This window comes from Theropithecus gelada, chromosome 17 (genome assembly GCF_003255815.1).
Source record: "Theropithecus gelada isolate Dixy chromosome 17, Tgel_1.0, whole genome shotgun sequence".
Taxonomy (NCBI): Eukaryota; Metazoa; Chordata; class Mammalia; order Primates; family Cercopithecidae; genus Theropithecus; species Theropithecus gelada.
In genome coordinates, this window is record NC_037685.1 from 74,469,508 (window position 1) to 74,489,915 (window position 20,408).

Below are 20,408 nucleotides of genomic sequence, written 5' to 3' on the forward strand. Positions count from 1 at the left end.
CACTTTTCCAGTGTGGGGGCTTTGCAAATGAGATACAGCTGTAAAATGCTAGGCTGCACTGTGCTGATGTTCACGATCTCATGGTAGATTTCAATGGATTATTTTAGATTTGGGGATAAAACTCAGCTGAAAATCTCTGTAGAGGCTGGCTCCTCCCAGGAGGCCACTTCACACCTTTGAAAGTTACAAGTAAGACATTGACCTCACATCTGGTTTCTGCGATGCCACGGAACCCTTCTCACTGCTAGATTTTCAAGTGTTATCTAAAAATGGGAAGACATAACAATACCAATCAAAACCAAAAACATCCGATCACAGATGTGCAGAATTAATGCAAAAGCAAAATGTATCTTGGTTGTGGGTCATGGGAACTTAACAAGTCAGCAGGCCACAGTGATACAGGCATAACAGCTGAGCAGGCAGGACTGTTTCAACTGGCCAGCTATCCCAACTGGCCAAGCACCTTTCCCCTGCTCATTGTCCAGAGAATCCGTTTTCAAACATTTCTGGCTCCAGAAACACCCTCACTTTCACAGAAACAACATCATTAAGGACTTTTTAAAAGAGACCCTGATGAGGCCGAGTCTAAAATTAGCTAGGCCTTCAAATGTGAATGTGGTCCTAAAATTAGACAGGCCTTCCAGCTGGGCTCGGGCTTGCTGGAGCCCACACACAGGAGGGGCCGCCTGACTTCCTTCCTGTCTTTCCAGTTAATTGGCCTTGCAGATCTTCCTGGGACTGATGCTGCAGCCTCTCAAGGGCAGGGAGGCAGAGTGAGGAGGCTCTTCTGCACCCAGGTAGGGAGGCTGGGGGTGAGGCTTAGCTGTGTTCTCCTCTTACAGTAATGGGGCAGACCAAGGAGCAATCAGGGGCTTGCTGAGGGAAGCAGGACCAGCCCCCAGGCTGGAAGATCATAGGATCAAGGTATAATCAATCAAGGAGCACCTTTCATATGCCTAAATTTGGGACTGTTCATCTTTGTCAGTGTCTTACGAGGCTTCTGATTGGGTGTGAACATTGTGTTGTATTAGAGTTGAAACGGGTCTTTGATTTACTCTAACCTTCTCATTTAATCAAGTAGGGTAGAGAATACAGTCGACCTGTGAACATGGGTTTAATCTGTACAGGTCCTTTTATAGGTGGATTTTTTCCAACCAAATGTGTATCCAAAATATAGTATTTGAGGGATGTGAAACCCACATATATGGAGGGCTGACTTTTCATATACATGAGGGTTCCGCAGGATATACATGGGGCAGGGGCGGGGGCTCCTGGAACCAATCCTCGGAGTGTACTGAGGGATGATTACAGTTTTATTGGTACAGCTGTGATTAGAACCCAGGTCCCCAGGACAGGGTTCTTGAGATAGAAAAATCAGTCCTTCTTTATCATGATCAGGATATTTATGTTAAAAACAACCATTTCCTGAATGGTTTCTATGTTGCAGGTGCCCTGCTAAGCACTTAATATCCATTATTTGATTTATTCCTCCTCACAGTCCTACGAGGTCATCCTGTTACCATCTTTATTTTGCAGATGAGAAAACGGAGGCAGGCTCTAGGCCATGAAACCCAGTGCCACGAACTCACCAGAAACCCCATTGTCTAACAGTGGATTGTGTGTTATGAAATGTCTTCATTCTACGCTTTGTCTTCCTTATCCATTTTCAATTGCTTTTAGTTTTTATTTTCTACTTTGTAAGGTTTTACTGAAATAAGGGGTTTTAAAGTTCTCCATATCACTATCTACCTCAGGAGAGTCTCTGCACTGCTGATAACCTCAAGGCTTCTGAGGTTTGCACAGAATTTCGTGGCAATAGAGGCGGACTGCAGAAATTAAGTAAAACCTGGCGGGAATGTTCAGATAGGTACCCCCAACACCACCCCCCACCCCTATTGTTTTCCCACCTTCCCTTATCAGCTTTGCCTCAGGAATAGGGAGGTGAAATGCAGAGGGACAACTGAAAAATGGAGGTAGGGGGTGTGAGGGAAGGGCAGTGAGTTCAGTCTAAGAACGTGTCCTTCCAAAACCAGCCCCTAATTCTTAGATTTGGCTAGGCCTTGTGGACAGACTCCATCCACTTGGCCCAACACCCACAGATGGGAAGGCAGCACTAGGCCTAATCTCAGTATCTGTAAAAATCGCCTATAAACATTGGCACCAAAGGACAAGGCTTAATGAACCACCAACGAGGCAATGATCCTGTGCCTTTCTCCTGGGGCCCCTAAGCCACTTTCCTGCAGGGAACTGACCTTGCTTTGGTATCCTGGTGTCCAGAAAGTGAATCCACTTCCAAAAACCTGAAATTATTCTGAGAGAGTACTTTACTCTCCCAGAGGATTACATCCAGTAAGAATAATGGTCCTTAGTACTCATAATATTGCTTCTCATTTAATAAGCACTTGAGAACATTAATTAGAAACTCGATGGAATTCCTAAAGACTGGATGGTGGGAAATTGCTCCTGCAGTGAGGCACCTTCACAGACTTAGCACAGAGCTTCCGGCAGCCAAGGGAGAAGGCAGAACTCCTCCCTTTCCAGCCCCAAACTATGAAGACTTTATTTTGCATTAAGGCCAAAGGGAATAAGCTCATATTAACATCACAAAACATAACAAAATGCCTAGAAAACTCCTTATGTAATGCAAAGTACCAGAAAGGTAAATGGCTTTATCAACCATGAATTCCTCTGCAAAGCGAATGTGACAAAAGTTCTTCTTGCTTTTCCGAATTGCTGTAATATCACCGCACTGCTCAAAGACTTCTTGAATAATTTCCTCGGTAGCATTTTCTGGTAATCCTCCGACAAACACCGTCTTACACCCAGGAGGTCGTTCTCTTGTGGAAGGAGGTGGAAGATCTAATAATCACAACAAAACAGAAAGTTTTGTCTTTCATTTATTTGCTCTCTCTGGTTCTCCCGGCAAAACTAAAGCTTGCAGAGTCACTTTCTCCAGACGGAGTGATGATCAATTTCTGTGCCAACTTCCATTTATCCCAGGCTGTCTTGTTTCTAAGTTCCTCTCCCCTCCCACTCCCAACCTCTACCTTCTGTGTTTATTGCTACGCAGAGTGGCTATACGCTTGTCCATGAACAAACGTAAAGCAAATGTTTGCATAATTTCATTTCTCCTTTATACTACAGAAGCCCAGAAAAGGGAGGGAAAAAACTTCCCAAAGTACAAAACATGATGAAATGACAACATGATGAAGAACCTCAGCGTGTTATCTGCTTTGTCTCGTTTCCAGATAAAGGAGCGGCAAAGCGGAATACAGAAAGCATAACCCACAAAAGCGCGCACAATACTTACTTGGCTGCGCAACACCGGGCCTGAAAAAACCACTTTGTTATTATTCACATTTAAATGAGCAAACGATTACATTTTGGGGAGGCTGTATAAAAAGATAAAGTGTACACTCTCACAACATTTTACCTAGTTTATATGTAGATTACTAAAGCAATCTCCTGAAAAGTCCACTTAAAAAAGGCAACCCTGATTAATATGAACGACCGAAAAAAAAAAAGTCCTAGCTTTTTTAGCCCATAAACTTAGTATCTGAGGCAAAATTAAAAAATAAAATTCTGGCCCATTTACTTCATCAAATGTATGTTTCCTTCAAGCAAATGCAATTTGGTCCAGAAGCTCTGAGATGCAGGCTCCCCTCTCCTCGGCCCCCAAATTGCTAACTGTCAGATTAATTCAATTTTCCATCTAGCAAAACACATTTCGGAGTTTTTCTCCCACATTTGTGAAGATGGATGGAAGTGCTCACATATTTCACACTGTGTTCTCCAGCAAACACTAGGCTTCACTGCATGCAAAGTCTTACCGCCAGATACACATCCCCAGATCCCATGTACTGGCTTGATAGTGGGGATTCAGCTTCTGGACAGACACGTGGCCACATCCCTGTATATTTATTCTAATCGAGAGACAAAAGGCCTCCTGTAGAACGAATCCCCACTCTGCGTATTTACGTGTGAGTCACATCTGAAAATGACTGCAATGCCATTTTAAAATTTAAAAAGAAAACAATTTAAAATGCGCAAATAGTTCCCATAGGCGTTACTCACTTGGATTTTGAGGAAAAAGTGTACAGCTTTTGCAGTGGATTATTTCTTTGACAACAGCCACTTCTGTTGGTGGTGGGGGAGGTACCAGTCCAAGGCCTGGGATCATTGGGTTAATGGGGGTGATTCCAGTCATCATGTTGAGGCTTGGATCAAAGCCTGGGACACAGATTGAGTCTGTAAAGTATACAAGATAACATTTTGACTGGAGATTAAATCCATTTTTGTTGTTGTTTTTGCCATTTTCCTGCAAAGATGTTTTGACTTTATACTTTCTATGTTTCAGGAATTTCTCCTGGCATAAGATGTAATACTATAGAAAGCTATGCCAGAAGGGTAAAGAGAAAAAAAGGAAAAGATGAACATAGAAATACACAAAGGAAATTATATTACTTAAAATATTAATACAACAGAAAGAACACAGCATATTAAAGTGTAAAAGCATGCACCATGAAGCTTCACTATTACTGTGAATACAATTTTCTATTTCTTAACATTGGTGTATTGTTTATACCACCTTATGACCCAGAATATGGGAAGAATATCATTTAACATTGAAGTGCCCTGTGAATCTAATTGTCAACGTGGTTTCATCAAAAGAGCCTTCTTACCCAAGTGACCTAGATTTAGGAAAGTTCAATTTATATGTGCATACTTTATAATGATGTATTCAGGTCCCACCTAACCTATTTCTCCCGAAATTAAAAAAAAAAAGAAAAAAAAAAAGCAAAACAAAGAGTGATTACAATTCCTATGGCTGGGTTAGACACATGCAGGCATAAAATTAGCTATATACATTTCTGGATTCTATTGGATAATTGCACTTTCTTCCTATAATTTAGTCAACAAATAATTGACCCACCCTTTTGAAATCTTTATGCCCTATATTAAAACGCACACACATAAACTTGAAAATAGAAATAGAAAGTGTGCAAAACAAATGGGTTTTCCAGCATAAACACTGTTTTTTTTTTTGTTTTTTTTTTTTAGTGTGATAATGAAGCAAGTGATTTCAAAGGTGACATACAGATACTAATAAGTAAGACCTTTCTAACAGCAGGGACTATGAAAACACGGTACTGAGTAGCCACAAGGGGATCCCGTTCAGGAGGGTTTCCCTGTTGGCAGAAAACAGTCTCACGGGTGGCGTGAAAATGTTCCCAGGTAGACAGGCCAGGATAAATCATGGTGCCCTCCTTTACTCTGCAAGGATGAAACTTCCTTCTTGTCTTATACTCTCCTATCTTCTCCCTCCTCATCTTACATCATTTCCATTCTTCCTTCCTGCCCATTCCCCCGCCGCCCCCTACAGCCCCCTTGTACAGTTCTCCTGTACAGCTTGTGCCTTAGGCCTCTACATGCTCTCACTCTTTGCTTACCTGTGCTGAAAGGCTGGAGGAGCCCAGAAGCAGATGTGAGGATAACCACACCCTTTGTTTACTAAGAAGCTCCAGAGGATACAGAAGGTCTAGCAAAAGCGTTTCCTTTCTGGGAAAAGGTTTACAGATTCCGCCAGCTACTTTGGACATTTCCACTCCTCCTCTGGGCTGAACAGAATAAACAGTGTGATTCTGATCTATAACCCCAAGAGGACTGCTGTCCCATTTATTTAAAACTCCATTTAATTTCATAGTGTACCAGCGTGACTTCAATAAAAGGTTGTTTTTTTTTTTTTTTTTTTTTTAAAAAGAACCCCAAATATAAATGACAAATAAGCATTTTCTTTCAAAGTAGTCACCCTGACGTTCTAGGTACTTCCTCTACAATTATGGCTCTCAGTTTCTTCATCTGCAATATGGGACTGTTTGACTGGATTCTCTCTCGGAGCGCTAGAATTCCAAGACTCCAGGATTCCATGCTGATGTTGCGCAGAACAAACTGACACACAAAAGACATCAAGTTTTGTAAGTGACAGAGATGCCTCTGTTTATTCTGCCAATCATCAGAAAGTCTCACAAGTGTGATTTCCATTTTATAGAAAAGAAAGTAAGGCCTAAAGTGCTTAAGTAAAACTTCTAACATTCCAAATCAAACAGATGGCAGAGTCAGAATGAGGGCCCAGGTCTTTGTCTCAGTATTTAAACACGTATTAAGTGTGACGATTTCAAAGTTTCCATCTAGAACGACCCAACCTGATTATTCATCTAATACATGCCACTACTTCTTAAAATGTACCTTACTCGTAAAAAAATCAAGATGGGTCCTGCTGATCAATTCCAAAGAAGTTCCAGAACAGAATGGTTTTCAACATCATCATCATTAAAATAACATATTGGCCTCCAAGGTGAATATATTAGAAAAAGAAATATTGGCAGTGGGAATATTGGCATGCTTGTGCTTTTATTTAATCTCATTCCGTACATAGGCTTCATCTGTTTCTTTCCTGGCCTGGCCCTCGCTATTATTTGCCAACACAGGATGATTTAAGGCTGAAACCACTCAGGACTGCAAACCCTGAAATGAGAGCCCTGTGAATTATAATCAGCAGATGTTTCCCGCAAATGAGGAGAGAAGCCCAGTGCTTGCATTCTCTTTAGTTGTTAACAGACTTCTGTTTTCTTTCTGAAGGCTAAGTAAATAAGTATATGTCCAGAAATGGGGACAGACGATACCACTCTTGTACAAAATATTTTAATATACAGCAAGAGTTACTTTGCTTTTTCTGAGACATCAGTATGAGGAGACTATGAGGTTTAATGAAATCTGCATGGCAAGTGCAATAGCTTCAAAAGAGCTTAGAAAGGAATTAACACGTAAATTATGTTGGACCTCAAAGGATTGGAGATTCAGTATTTGAGAGGAGAAAGTAAGGAAGGATTAGACTTTAAGGGAAAAAAGAACCCATTACTTTTTAACAGTATATATACAGATGGAAATTGTTTTCTCAAACAGCACAGGAACATATGATGTACTCGCTCATTAAAGCAAACGCACAAACTGAAAATCGAGGAAGACATAAACACAGGAAGACAAAGGTGAGAAGGTGGCGCAACCCCGAGAGTCAGTTCCATGCCCTAGTAGGAAAAGCTGCCCCTGTGAGCTTCAGAGATAATGAGTTGTAATTCTACTCAGCGCAGAGAGGAGGACTGCTTAAATCACAGCAAGAAAGAATCCAATTACATATACAGTAGAACTTTATTATCAAAACTGTACTGAAACGAGAGGAAGGAAGGGTTATTCATCGCCGACCGTGGCCCTGTCTGGCTCCTCTCTGTGTTGCTGGCTCCAAGCAGAGAGTGGCCACAGCCAAGGCTCGGCAAAGGTTTCTTTTTGGTTGTCTGCTCCCAATTGGACGAGACGAAAACAAAACAAAAAAATCCTGTTTACTGATTCACAGGCCAGTGTTTTATCAATTGGATGAGCATTTTTCAGAAGGCAGGTTGGGGCTTTGTGTTTAGGATTTTAGAGGCATGGCAGTTGAATTAATTAAAGCACTCATTCATTTGCATTAAAGCATTCATTCAGCATTTCCTGGGCACATACGACTGCCAGGATCTGGAGTTACAGAGGTAACAGTAGTAAGTTCCCCACTTGAGTCTGAGGAGAGGATAAAGGATGGGAACCAAACTCAGCAAGAGTCGGGACACAGGAGCTGAGGCTCGGAGGACACAGAGAGAGTCCAGGAAGGGAATTGCTGGGAGAGAGCCTGGTAGGCCTGGGGAATTCCAAACAATTTTTCATGGCTCTTTCATGGTGTGCATCTGGCAGTGTGGCCACAATGTCTGGAGAGACTGCAGGATTTAGATCAGATCAGAGGGACCCTGCTGTGGAAGCTAGTGAGTTTCCACTTTGCTGTCCCTGGAACTCAGAGTCAGAAATGCACCCTGCCAGGCCAGGGCCCCGGTGCCTGGGCTGCCCTTCCTCACTCCTTCTCTCTTTGTCTGCTGCCCGCTAGCCATGGCTTGTTCCTTTTTCTGCCCTTTCTAGTCAATGCCTCAGTTAAGAGTCTCATATTTGAGACAAGAACTAGATTTCATTTGAAAGAAAGGCAGCTGAGGCCTCTTGCCAGGCAAGGCTGGGCATACTAACTAGGTTAGGTGTGGGCAGGGAGAAGGGACACAGAGAAGTTGTCAGTACCAGGAACAAGTCTGGCCTGGAAGGAAGAACATCGTGTTTTAAGAAAATAATGAGAAAGAGGCGGTAATCAGGCTAAATGGTTGCATTACAGGTGTAGTCCTGGGCTGAGGGTGTCCTGACAAAGTGGCTGAACACAGAGATTATTAGCAGCAGATAAAACACAGGTCCAGGCAGGGCAGCTGCCCAGAGGACTCTGTCTACAGGTCACAGGGCCTGTACCCCCGGTCCAGGGTTCAGACCCAGCCCAGGGAAAATAAAGTTTGCAACAACATCATGGGGTCACAAGTTGAGAAATACTAGGCCAACTGGCAGGTTACCTAAGCCAGGATTCAGGCAGGAGAAGCAAGACAGGATCCAGACACCAGAATAGAAGCCTGGGGTTTGGGGGAAGGACATAGACCCCTCAGTTATCAGACACGCAGCACAGGTCACAGCCTGACCAGCATAAAGCCTGATTGGAGGCTGAGTTTTAGAATGCAGGGCTCCAGAGCCCTCTTCCTCCTGCCTGACACCAGATGGACCCTCAAGTCCAGGGACAGGGTGAGTGTGTGGGGCCAGATCCCAGGACTTGTGCAGAGCACAGAGACAGGCTGGAAGGGCTCTAACAAACATGCAATTGTGCTGCTTCTTTTTTCAGAATTACTGGGTTTAAATTACTGACCTATCATCACTCTGCAGAGAAGCCACGTGATACATGAGGACATTCTGTTTACCAGTTTCCAATGGAGAAACCTTTTCAGAATAGTCTCCTATTGCAATTGGCAAGTCTTGTTGTTCTATAATATCATTAAATTTGTGAACTATTAAAGTAATGCTCTTTTTCATTCCATGTTTTCCTTTTTTCAAGCATTCTTAAAAAAACTGCTTTGTGAACAGCAGAGGAAAAGTGAACATTTTAAAAAAGGTGATCTTAAAGTCAAGGGATCGGGCACATCTGAATGACCTAAGGCTGACCAGCTTTTTTTTTTTTTTTTTTTTTTTTTGAGATGAGTCTCACACTGTCACCCAGGCTGGAGTGCAGTGGCCTCAGCCTCCTGAGTAGCTGGGACTACAGGCGCCCGCCACAACGCCCGGCTAATTTTTTTTGTATTTTTAGTACGGACGGGGTTTCACCATGTTAGCCAGGATGGTCTCGATCTCCTGACCTCGTGATCCACCCGCCTTGGCCTCCCAAAGTGCTGGGATTACAGGCGTGAGCCACTGCGCCTGGCCGGCTGACTGGCTTTTTAACCTCTCTGGGCTTCAGTGTCTTCACCAGGGGAAGGACAACATGAATACTAGATAGACATATTGGTCTTCATGCTCATCCAAGAAGAACATCTGGGTGAAGGCAGTATATCAAAGTGTGGAGACTCCAAGTCTGCACTGGCTGTATGACTTTGGGAAATTTAACTAATCTTTCTAAGCCTCATTTATAATATCTGTAAAATAGAATAATATTTACTTTTTAATGTTCTTGTGAGGTTTTAAAAAAACAAAACCAAAGTGTTTAGCATAATGTCCAGCACATGGTAAATACTCAATAAATGGTAGCAATTACATACAGCATTAATATATTAATATTAATATATAGAATATTTACATAACCTTAGAGAAATATGTTGTTAACATACAAGACACACAATCATAATGATTAAAAAGTCTTTCACTTGACAAACATAAGAGTATTAATATATAGAATATTTACATAACCTTATAGAAATATGTTATTAACATAGAAGACACACAATCATAATGATGATTAAAAAGTCTTTCATTTGACAAACATATGAGTGCCTACTAGGTGTTGCATGTTTTGCTAGGTACTCTGTATTCAAAGACATTGCAATGTCCTTCCTTCACAGATGTGGAAATCTAGTGACTGAAACAACTTAGCAGAAAATACCAATACAGTAATGACACCTATTTTGAGACATTTAAATAAAGGGTGCTATGAAAACACTGAAAAGGGGACATCTAAACCAGTCTGGGATAGGGTTTGTAAGGGTTGACTTATGTCCCCCCAAAAGATATGTTAAAGTCCTAATGCCCCGTACCTATGAGTGTGACTTCATTTAGAAATACTGTGTTTGCAGATGCAATCAAGGTAAGATGAGGTCATACTGGATTAGCGTAGGCATGATCTAATATGACTGCTGTCCTTATAAGACGAGGAGAAAAGACACAGACACACAGGGAGAATGCAATGTGATGACTGGAGAGATGCACTTGCAAGTCAAGGATCCCCCAGGATAGCTGGCAAACACCAGAAGCTAAGAGAAACACATGAAACAGATTCTTCCCTGGATCCTTCAGTGAGAACGAGGCCCTGTCAGCAGCTTAATTTTAGACTTTTGGCCCCCAGAACTGCAAGACAATACGTTTCTGTTATTTTAAGTCACCCAGTTTGTGGTACTTTGATACAGCAGCCCTACCTAGAAAACAAATGGGGTTGAGGGTCGGGGGTCGGGTGGGTGCCGGGGAAGTGTCAGGGAAGGAATACTAGAGGGGGTGACAGCTGACCAGGTTCTTGAAAGGGATGACATCTATATATGCAATGGACATGTAAAAAGGCATCCCCAAAATACACTTACTGGGATCATAAATACAAAGATATTTCTAAATGTTCTCTTAGGAGAAATGTTCAAAACCAGTGCCCTGGAAGCAGAATAGCTCTTAGGTTTTCCCTTTGTGAAATAAACAAACTCTGAAGATGGCTATATATTTGTTAAGAACAAATTAACCACACAGATTATGTTAACGTAACAGAATACTTTATAAGATGAGTGAATGTCTACAAGCTGGATCTTTAAGAAAGTGAAATTGAAAATGCTTTTATAATCTTTCCAAAGAGTTTCAAAGGCAGTGAGGTATGTTTTCCATTTGAACCCAAGACGTATATCCAGAGTGAGTTCCTGGTGCCCTGCTGTGCACGCTTTATAAACAAAGACCTCATTCCATCAATAAAACCCTCTGTCTCCTTTGACCAGGATGCAACGCTGGCAGAACTGAGGAATGCAGCCGTCAACAGCTATTCTAAGTATTGTTGACTTGGGTGAGGAGATTTGTGTTCATGTTTGCAAATATGACATGACATGAAGCAAAGAGAATTTCAAAACTCCTGACCAAAGCTGGCACGGAGAAAAACTGACTGCTCAAAGAACTCCATCAGCTCTTTCCAGCAATCTGTGCATGGAGCATGCACTTGAAAAGCAAGCGTGTTTTGAGTGAGCAGGAGGTAAGAGCTCATCAAAGTTTCTGTAAAATTCACTCACACTGCGGGCCAGGAATTCAAGGGCAGAGCGGTTTCTGTGCAGAGGCCTGGGCTAACACACTCAGAGCAAACTGCTCCATGTTTCCTGGATCTGCTGAAACACAGTCTTAAGACACAGTGGGCCTCACAGCTGAGCTGTGAAAACCATGCTGGCATAGGACAACCAGGTGTGGAGGGGTTCATTTTGACAAGCAGGCAACGGACACTGGCCCTAACCAAAGACTAGGAAATTTCAAAGCTGAAAGCAACCTGGGCATTACCTAGTCCTATCGTCTTGATTTAGAGATGAGAAAATGGATGCCCAGAGAAGTGAAGTGATTTGCCCAAAGTTACACGGCTAGTTAAGAGGAGAGCTGGAATTAGAATCAAGAGTCCTGCCGCTTCTTCACTGCACCTGAGTTCTCTGTCTCGATCCAGCCTGCCTTCCTTTGGATGCCTCTAGTGACACTGCACTCATGAACTCCTGACATGGCCCATTCCATTTTTTAACAGTTTTCACAGTAAGAAATTTATTCCTAATATGTTGACTTCGGACTTGATAACCTGTAGTTAAATCCATTGTCCTTATTCAGTACTCCTGGGTTCCTGTAACAAGTCTGATTCTCTTTCCCACCATTCCTGGTCAAACCCATAAAGAAAGCTCGCAACAATACCTGACTCTCCTGTCATTCAGCCTCAGCACCCTCTTCCCTCAGTCCTACTATGACCTAAAATCCACCTTTTCTGAGGTCTAAAAATTCTAAAAATCCACCTTTCTGAGGTCCAGGGTTATCCACAGAAAGAGGCCAAGCAGAAGCTGATCAACCAATTAATGGTGGTCTCTTTCTTATTTCTGAACTTGTATGTATATATTTTACTAAGTTGTTATGTTATGATTAAAAAGCATGGTCATGTTTACTCCTTGCTTTGTGACAGGCCTGTGCTGAAAGCTTCATGTCATCTCATCATGTCATATTTTTGGCAGTCCCATCACAAAGTTGACAAATGCTAAGTGACCTCATTCTACTAAAACACACACGTCTTGTCTTGCTGCAGAAGGATGCACTCATGCAACTCTGCAGTTGACATTTTGAAACTAAATGAAGGATTTTGCATTTTCCATTTAATTTTCCAAAATCTGTCTTCTTACTTCTCCTCCTGTCTTGAATTTCTCTTCCCTTGTCCTCAATAGCTGTAAATGGCTAGACAATCGTCTCTTAAAGTTCCTGTCCCTTCTAATTCACCAGCAAATTTCTTCTTGCAGGACAGATTCAGCCACAGAGGGCAAGAAGATCCTCCTGTTGCCACATTTGGAAGGTGAACCATTAGCTGCCTTCCTGGCAGATGCCTACTTGGGGTCTGGAGCTTGGAGGTAGCACATGGAGCATGTTCTCCTCCACTTCCTCCCTCTGTCCAGGTGGTTGTTGCTTTGCTGTCATCACAGCATTGTTTCTGTTCTTTCCCCTCTCTACCTTCACCCCTTGGTGTGCGCCAGGTTCCCTGCACCCTCAGGTTTGTGAACTCTAGCATGTGCTTACAGAAATATCTTCTTTTTTTTTTTTTTTTTTTTTTTTTGAGACGGAGTCTCGCTCTGTCGCCCAGGCTGGAGTGCAGTGGCCGGATCTCAGCTCACTGCAAGCTCCACCTCCCGGGTTCACGCCATTCTCCTGCCTCAGCCTCCCGAGTAGCTGGGACTACAGGCGCCCGCCACCTCGCCCGGCTAGTTTTTTTTGTATTTTTTAGTAGAGACGGGGTTTCACCGTGTTAGCCAGGATGGTCTCGATCTCCTGACCTCGTGATCCGCCCGTCTCGGCCTCCCAAAGTGCTGGGATTACAGGCTTGAGCCACCGCGCCCGGCCCAGAAATATCTTCTTAAGCAAATCTTCTTAGACTCCTTCCCCAACACTGATTTCTTCTGAATCGTCTGTTGTAAATTTCCAGTTTTAAGGGCCATTGCCAGGTCTCAGGGATGCACACAGGGGTCACTGTCAATTCCTTAGGCTGAAAGCTCATGTGTACTAAGTTATTTTCCCTGCTCCCTCTCACTCGTTTCTCCATCTTGTCTGAATGTACTCCATTCTGCTTACAGTACATCCTGCTTACAGGATCCTGGGCATCTGTCCTACTCCACTCCTCTTAGACACTTTTGGGTTAAGTAACTTTAGGGCTTGGTTGTTTCTTTTAATGGCACCACTTGTTCTCTCAGTCCTGGTTTAAAACCTCTATAGGTAACCACATCTAGTCACCCGCCAAGCCCTTTCAGATAGAGCCACCTTAGAAAGGATTTCTGGATTATTTTCTTTTTTGTTCCCATTGCTAATTTAGGTCCTCATTAGCTCTCATCTGGAGTACTGCGAAAGACTTTTTGTCCCCACAAACTGTAGCTTCTATATCTCCCCTGTCCCCGCTCCCTCCTGCTCTTCCTCCCTCCGCCTCCTCCCTGCATGCCCTTCTCACACCCCTGGAACTGGGATCAGCCAGCGGTGCACACGGGAGAACCATGAGAACAGGCCCTAATTGGGGCCTCTAAATTACTTCTTTCAGACTTCTTTTCACATCCCTATCTCATTAGCCGATGATTAATTTTCTCTCTGTACGATGTTATGTGACTTTGTACAGCAGGACTGTTATATAATGATAGGGAGGGAGAAAAAGACTGAATTGGCTCTTGGTGTTCTCTGCTTTGTCCTAACTGACAAGCTCATGGTGCGGGAGCAGACAGTAGAGGCAAAAAATGATTAAATCTTGAGAAATATTTTTGAACACTGAGTCAAGCCCCTAAGAAGTCTTTAATTTTTATACATCTACTTCTATCTTTCTGAGGAGTGGGGACACTCCACATATATGTTGAAAGACTAAATTAGAATTTCTTTCTGGCATTCCATGCCTCCTTGCTCTATAGAACTTCCTCTTTATTTGAAGTCAGGTAATAGCTTGGTGACACCATATAGATATAAAGCCCACTACAGTCAGTATTTATAACAGCAGAGATGGTATTTCACAGCCTGTAAATGTCTTTATAGGAATCTTGCCTTTGAAACCTGCATCTTTCGGAGGCAATGTGCAGGTGTTAACCTTTTGATTTTATTTATCAACCTTCATTTCTGTTTACAAAGGCATGTGAGAGATAGGTAACGTCTCATAAATTTTAAAAAGAACAAAGAAAAACATTCAATATTTAGTTTCAAAGAAAACATGCACATCATATTATTTTAAACAATTTATGTAGGTTTCAATTTAAACTTACTGCTTGAAGGGACTGAAACAACACAGAACTGGTCTGTTTAAATAATATCAGTATATAGCTGTAGACTTGGAGAGAAAAAATAGGGCCTGTTTTAAAGGTAAACACATCATGAATATTCCTAAAGGGAACTGCAAATTGTATGTGGTTTGTAAATCATAGACTGATCTAATATTAATTTAATTTTTCTACTAGACTGTGTGGGCAAGGAGAACTGGCTAACATAACTATCACTTATCTCAGCTCCAACATTGCCCTTGGCATAGTGTCCTTTTTCTGGAAAGGTCAAGGTCAAAAGCAGAGACTATCCCCCAGATTTTTCATTTTCTTTTTTTTTTTTCTTCAACAAGTATCAGTGAAATGAATGAAAGAAATTATAAAATTTACAGAATTTACAGAGTTCTTCCTAAAGAGACAAGACAAAGTGGTATTTGGTTGTTGAATCCACAATGTCATAGCATAAATTCATATACGATTCTAAGCAAATGACATGTGGTATTCTTTCTATTTGTCTTATTAACTTAACAGTAAGAGCCATGAGCATTCTTGTTAGTTGTTCCTTTATTATAATCAGAAAATTATGGTGATGACGACTTACATTTCACAGATAATGAGGCTAAGAGGCACAAGGAGTGAGAGTGTGTTCACAGAATAAATGGACAGAATTGGTCTTTGAATGCTTGTTAACATGGCATCTGGAAGGCAGACCTCATACTTCCCTTCCCTTCTGGCTACAAGAACCCAGATGTGAGATCAAAGGAATAACATAGAGGGGCAGTCGGGTAAATATGGTCTCATCTAAATCCACACAAAGTCATCTCATACCATTCAGCTTGGCAGTGCTTGAAAAATTCAGGACAGGAACAGGGACAGGAGAGGAGATCGTAATCCCATGCCTCAGGGGAATACTACAACCTAACAGGAACATAACTGAAAGGCAAGCCAACCAAAACAAGTTTACGAAAGAGGCAAAAATAAAATTTTACTCATCTACTATTAAAATTTTAAATAGGAAGCATAAACCATATGCAATAAACTCAATCTTCACTTCTATATTATGGTGAATTAGTGAATTAAGGGAAAAATAGAGAAAATACAGGAGCTGTAGATTCTGAGTAGAGATTAGAAATAAAAGGAAGAAATAAAGTTGAAGATGGAAAGAAAAGAAGTCAGAGGGAGAGGCAGCAGCAGACAGATGGAGGGACCGTCCGAGTTCTAGTTCAAGGGTAGACAAACAGAAACTGTGCCTCAGTTCTTCATCTGTAAAAGAAAGGACTAAACAGAGTATTTACCCTGACAGCATTGTTCTGAGGATTAGTATTATGAATTAAAACACGTACAAGGCTTCAAAGAATACCTGGTACAGAGTAAGCACTCAACACATATTACTATCACTTTGATGAACATTGTTATCATTTGTGTGTGTGAGTGTATGCATGTGTATATTATAGTGTATATGTGCTACAAGACTGCTTTCGTGTCCTTCCTTTAAAAAAAAAAGCATATCCTACTTCTCGGTGGCTTTTTAAGTTCATGTTTTATTATCTGTCCTAACTTCTTTGGGTGGAAACCAGGAGGCCTTCTAGCAAAACAGCTGAGAAGACAGTGCCATATAGTTTCTCTACAAAAGAAACTTCTCCAAGGGAAATCAGAAACCTCCCCTCTCTTCTCCCCCAGGACCTAAGATATTTTTCATGCCTGGAAATGAGAGTTGCAGCACTGGGAGCTGTTTCCTCTCTGCTTTTTCTGCCAGGAAGATCAGGTGTTGTACCCGACACACCAACTGCACTTGTTCGCATGTTTGGCATACCTGCTTTCCCCTTAAACTGAGTTTTCCCTTTGTAATTCTATTTTATTCAGCCAAATGAATAAGTCTATTTTGAGCTTTTTTACACACACACATACACACTTGCGTGCATACACATACACACGTCTTTTTAATAAATTAAAACTGAGCAGTACCAGAATTTTAAAAATACTTCCTTACATCCGAGGCCCTGGCCAGATTTACTTATTTACATGTTGTTTTGCATTTTAATTTAGAAAGCACCAATGCCAACCATATCCCCCCATGGCTTGTCATTTCTGGCAACATCCTGAGTAATTCCAGGGGCGAGTTTTTCAGAGAAGTAAGCTAAGAGGGAATAATTTAACTAACAAATTGCCATTTAAAACTAATTTATCCTTTTGGGCTGAGTGCAGTGTACTTGGAGGAGCATTCCTTAATGACTTGTTTGGATAATGTTTTTCTCCACAGTGTTGATCCTTCAACATTAGAAACTCAGAGAGCTAATTTCTCACATAAAAAACATATCCCAAACGTTTTTTTCTGGAAAGGTCAGGTCAAAAGCAGAGACTATTCCCCCAGATTTTTCATTTTCTTTCTTTCTTTCTTTTTTCTTTTTCTTTCTTTCCTTTTTTTTTTTTTTTTTTGGAAACAGGGTCTCATTCTGTCACCCAGGTTGGAGTGTAGCAGCTCCATCACAGCTCATTGCAGCCTCAACCTCCCGGGCTGGAGTGATTCTCCTGCCTCAGCCTCCCAAGAAGCTGGGACTACAGGTGTGTGCCACCACACCTGGCTAATTTTTATATTTTTTGTAGAGATGGGGTTTTACCATGTTGCCCAGGCTGGTCTCGAACTCCTGGGCTCAAGTGATCCTCCTGCCTCAGCCTCCCAAATGTTGCGATTACGGGCATGAGCCACCGTGCCTAGAAAGGATTTTTCATTTTCAATTAAGTATTTTCTGCCCAGTTATAACTTCAAAGAACATTTTGTACTTCATTCAGGGGTCTACATTTCATTCTTATTCACAGAAGCATCTAGTTTTGAATTGTTACTATGTTTTTATGTAGGGCTATATTTTCAAAATCCTTTTTTGGTCATTTAAAAAGCTGGTCCTCATTATATCTCCACAAGATTTTTCCCCCTCCACAGATGAAGAAAGAAGTTGAGGTTTGGCATACTGAAGACATCTGCCCACAGTGTCACTGGAATCATAGGGAAATAGGCTGTGGTTCACGCTATCCTGCTGGTGATGAGAGTCTAACTGTCTGTGGTCTCCAGGGTGGCAAAGAGCAGAGGGGAAGAATCAGGATGCACAGTATTCAGGGCTTCGCTGAATGTCAAGTTCAGCTTCCTCATCTCAGATGTGAGGCTGCAACCTGCCTACTTACTTCACATTGTTATTATGAGTGCCAAACTGTATGATGGACGTTTATGTGCCAGCAATTTACAAACAAGCAATCAATACACAAATGTAAATTATAGTCAGCATTTTTTCCTGTTTTGGTGGCTTCTGAGACTCCACAATGGTGCTAAGTTCCCACCTTGTCCAGAAAGAGAATTCGATATATTATTCAGTGTATTATTATGTTTTAACAAGTATACAGAAGTGTGACAGGTGAGAGGCAGAGAGGGAGGAAGGGAGGGGGCATAGACAGACAGAGATAGTGTCTATGTATGTGTGTATCCTCAGTGCTTGTAATCCATGGTTCTCAGCAGAACTGTGCCATTCTCCATGTTAGGGTCAGCCAGTTTTTATAGTTGGAAAAATTGAGAAGCAGAGTGGCATGCCGCCCTAGGTCCTTCTAAGATATTTGTTCAATCAACATGTATTAATTACATACAAGTTTGCTAGGCAAGACACTGGGGGCATAGAGGTAAGTCAGGATCCCTGACCCTAAGGTACTCCCAGTCCATGGTGATGCAGACACCTGGGCACACAGTTGTGTTAGAAAGTGGCAACATTATTAGCAAGGCACACAAAGTACCTATATCATCAACCTGAAAAGAGCCTGACCATACTCTGAATTGTATGTGGCCTTCCTCAGTGAAAGCATCTATGTAGCCAAGCCACTGTATCCCCAAAGCCAAGCACAGAGCATTTTGTAAACACACACCTAAGTCAGAGAGTGGCTACCCCATGGGCCCCAGCCACACTTTCAATAGCAGTCATTTTCCTGCATTTATCAAAAGACATTTTGCAGGAAGAGGATTGTTGGGTGTTATATTATTTATCTTTATCTGTATTATGATTTACCTTTCTCCTCTTCTTAACGCAGGAACATTCCAAATCAGTAGGCCTCTTGCAAGCTGAGTCTACACCAAAAGTGCACATGTTGTGGAAGACTGAGGTTATAAAGGATAAATCTGTCACAGAGACAGAGTACAAGGGGTGGCTAATCTATATTTGCTTGTTGTAACTGAACAGGGAATTTACATTTGCCAGAATAGCAGAAAAGAAATATTAGCTTGGGCATTCATGCCCTTATTCAATTATTTTCTTTTTACTGTAACAAAAACAGATCTTCACATTTTTGCAAATACATTTGGTCAGTCAGTCAAAAGAATTTGAAAAGCATATCACAAGTATTCAACTTCCTTCTATCAGAGAGTGATGGGACCGAGACAGGAGGGAAGTGAATCATTTCAGCATAAAGCTTCTGTTAAACACAGCTAAGTCAAACTGAACTAAAATAGAATAAATTGGATGTATGAAGTGTGTATTATGGGAACTTATCCTGGGACCTCTTCTGTTTGGTGTCTTTTCTTGATGTCTTGAACAAAGAACGCTATAATACACTAAATACCATCATCAAGTACTTGTGCTGAAGGCATGTTAGGTGCTAAGAACACAGAAAGTTTGAAGACAAGTATTTAGGCTTCATGCTTCAAGAGAGACAGGAACTTTCAGAGTAAAAGTGACACAAAAGTACTTTAGTGTATTGAAAAGCATGCTAAAATGAAATTAAAGAGCTGAAACTCTACCCAGAGTTACATGACTGACACAGTCACCATAGATTATCACAGAAAGTCATACATGTAAGAGGTAAATCCTAATTCCACAGGATAATGTCAGGGAAATCAGGTCCTATAAAGCATCCCTCACACTGTTGCCCTTGGCCACCATCTGTCCAGAAGTGGTACCAGGCCAGCTCTTGTTATTACCATAAGAAGCAGAGAGATATGAGTTGGGAGGATCCAGGTCAGATGGACTCCTACCAACCTCTTCCAATTGAAATCTGGGCATTTCTACCCTGGCCTCACCCTTCCACACCTGGCTTGGCTGGCCTGCCTTGCACTGGCCTCACCTGTGACCATGCACAAGCTACCTCTTGGACAGACTGTATACCAGCCTGACCAGAAGGTTTTCTTAGCTATGATGCTCACTGCCCAATTTTTCCTTTTGTCCCGCTATAGTTTGTATTATAAATTTCATGGTTAGAAATTTAATGTTGCCAAGCATTAAGAGGTGGGGCTTTTCAAAGGTGACTAGGTTATGAGGGAGGTTATGCTCTCATGAAGGGATTAATGCTGTTATTGTGGGAGTAGATTAGCTATTGTAGGAGTGGGTTAGTTATTGTGAGAGTGGGCTCCTGATAAAAAGATAAGGTCAGCCCCCACTCTCTCTCTGTCTCACATGCTTACTTGCTTTTCTGCTTTCTACCATGGAATGATGCAACAAGAAGGCCCTCACCAGATGGCTGAGCAGATGCTGGCACTGTGCCCTTGGACTTCCCAATCTCTAGAACCATGAGCCAAATAAATCTCTTTTCTTTGTAAATTACTCAGTCTGTGGTACTCTGTTAAAGCAGCATAAATGAACTAAGATACTCCCCACCTCACATTTGTGATTGTTTTGGATCACTTTCCCACAAACAAAACTCCTAGATATGATCCTTTTTTTCCTTGAGTGAATTACCCTCTGAGTAAAAATCTAGCTTTTGGGACTCCAGATGAATTGTGGAAGAAGGTATGGGAAGAGGTAGAGTAATCATTTTAAC

The 20,408-nt window shown here is 41.8% G+C and overlaps 1 protein-coding gene across 10 annotated transcripts in view; it reads right to left on the minus strand.

Moving 5' to 3' along the window:
* The window catches only part of ENOX1 (ecto-NOX disulfide-thiol exchanger 1), a 585,101-nt gene that overhangs the window by 152,253 nt on the left and 412,440 nt on the right, over positions 1 to 20,408 (minus strand). For all 10 annotated transcript variants that reach the window (XM_025364772.1, XM_025364776.1, XM_025364770.1 and 7 more), the window contains 2 exons: positions 4,075 to 4,248; positions 2,653 to 2,859 (listed from right to left, as the gene is read on the minus strand). In XM_025364772.1, the coding sequence (XP_025220557.1) occupies positions 2,653 to 2,859; positions 4,075 to 4,248 (381 nt within the window). The remainder of the gene's footprint in view (positions 1 to 2,652; positions 2,860 to 4,074; positions 4,249 to 20,408) is intronic.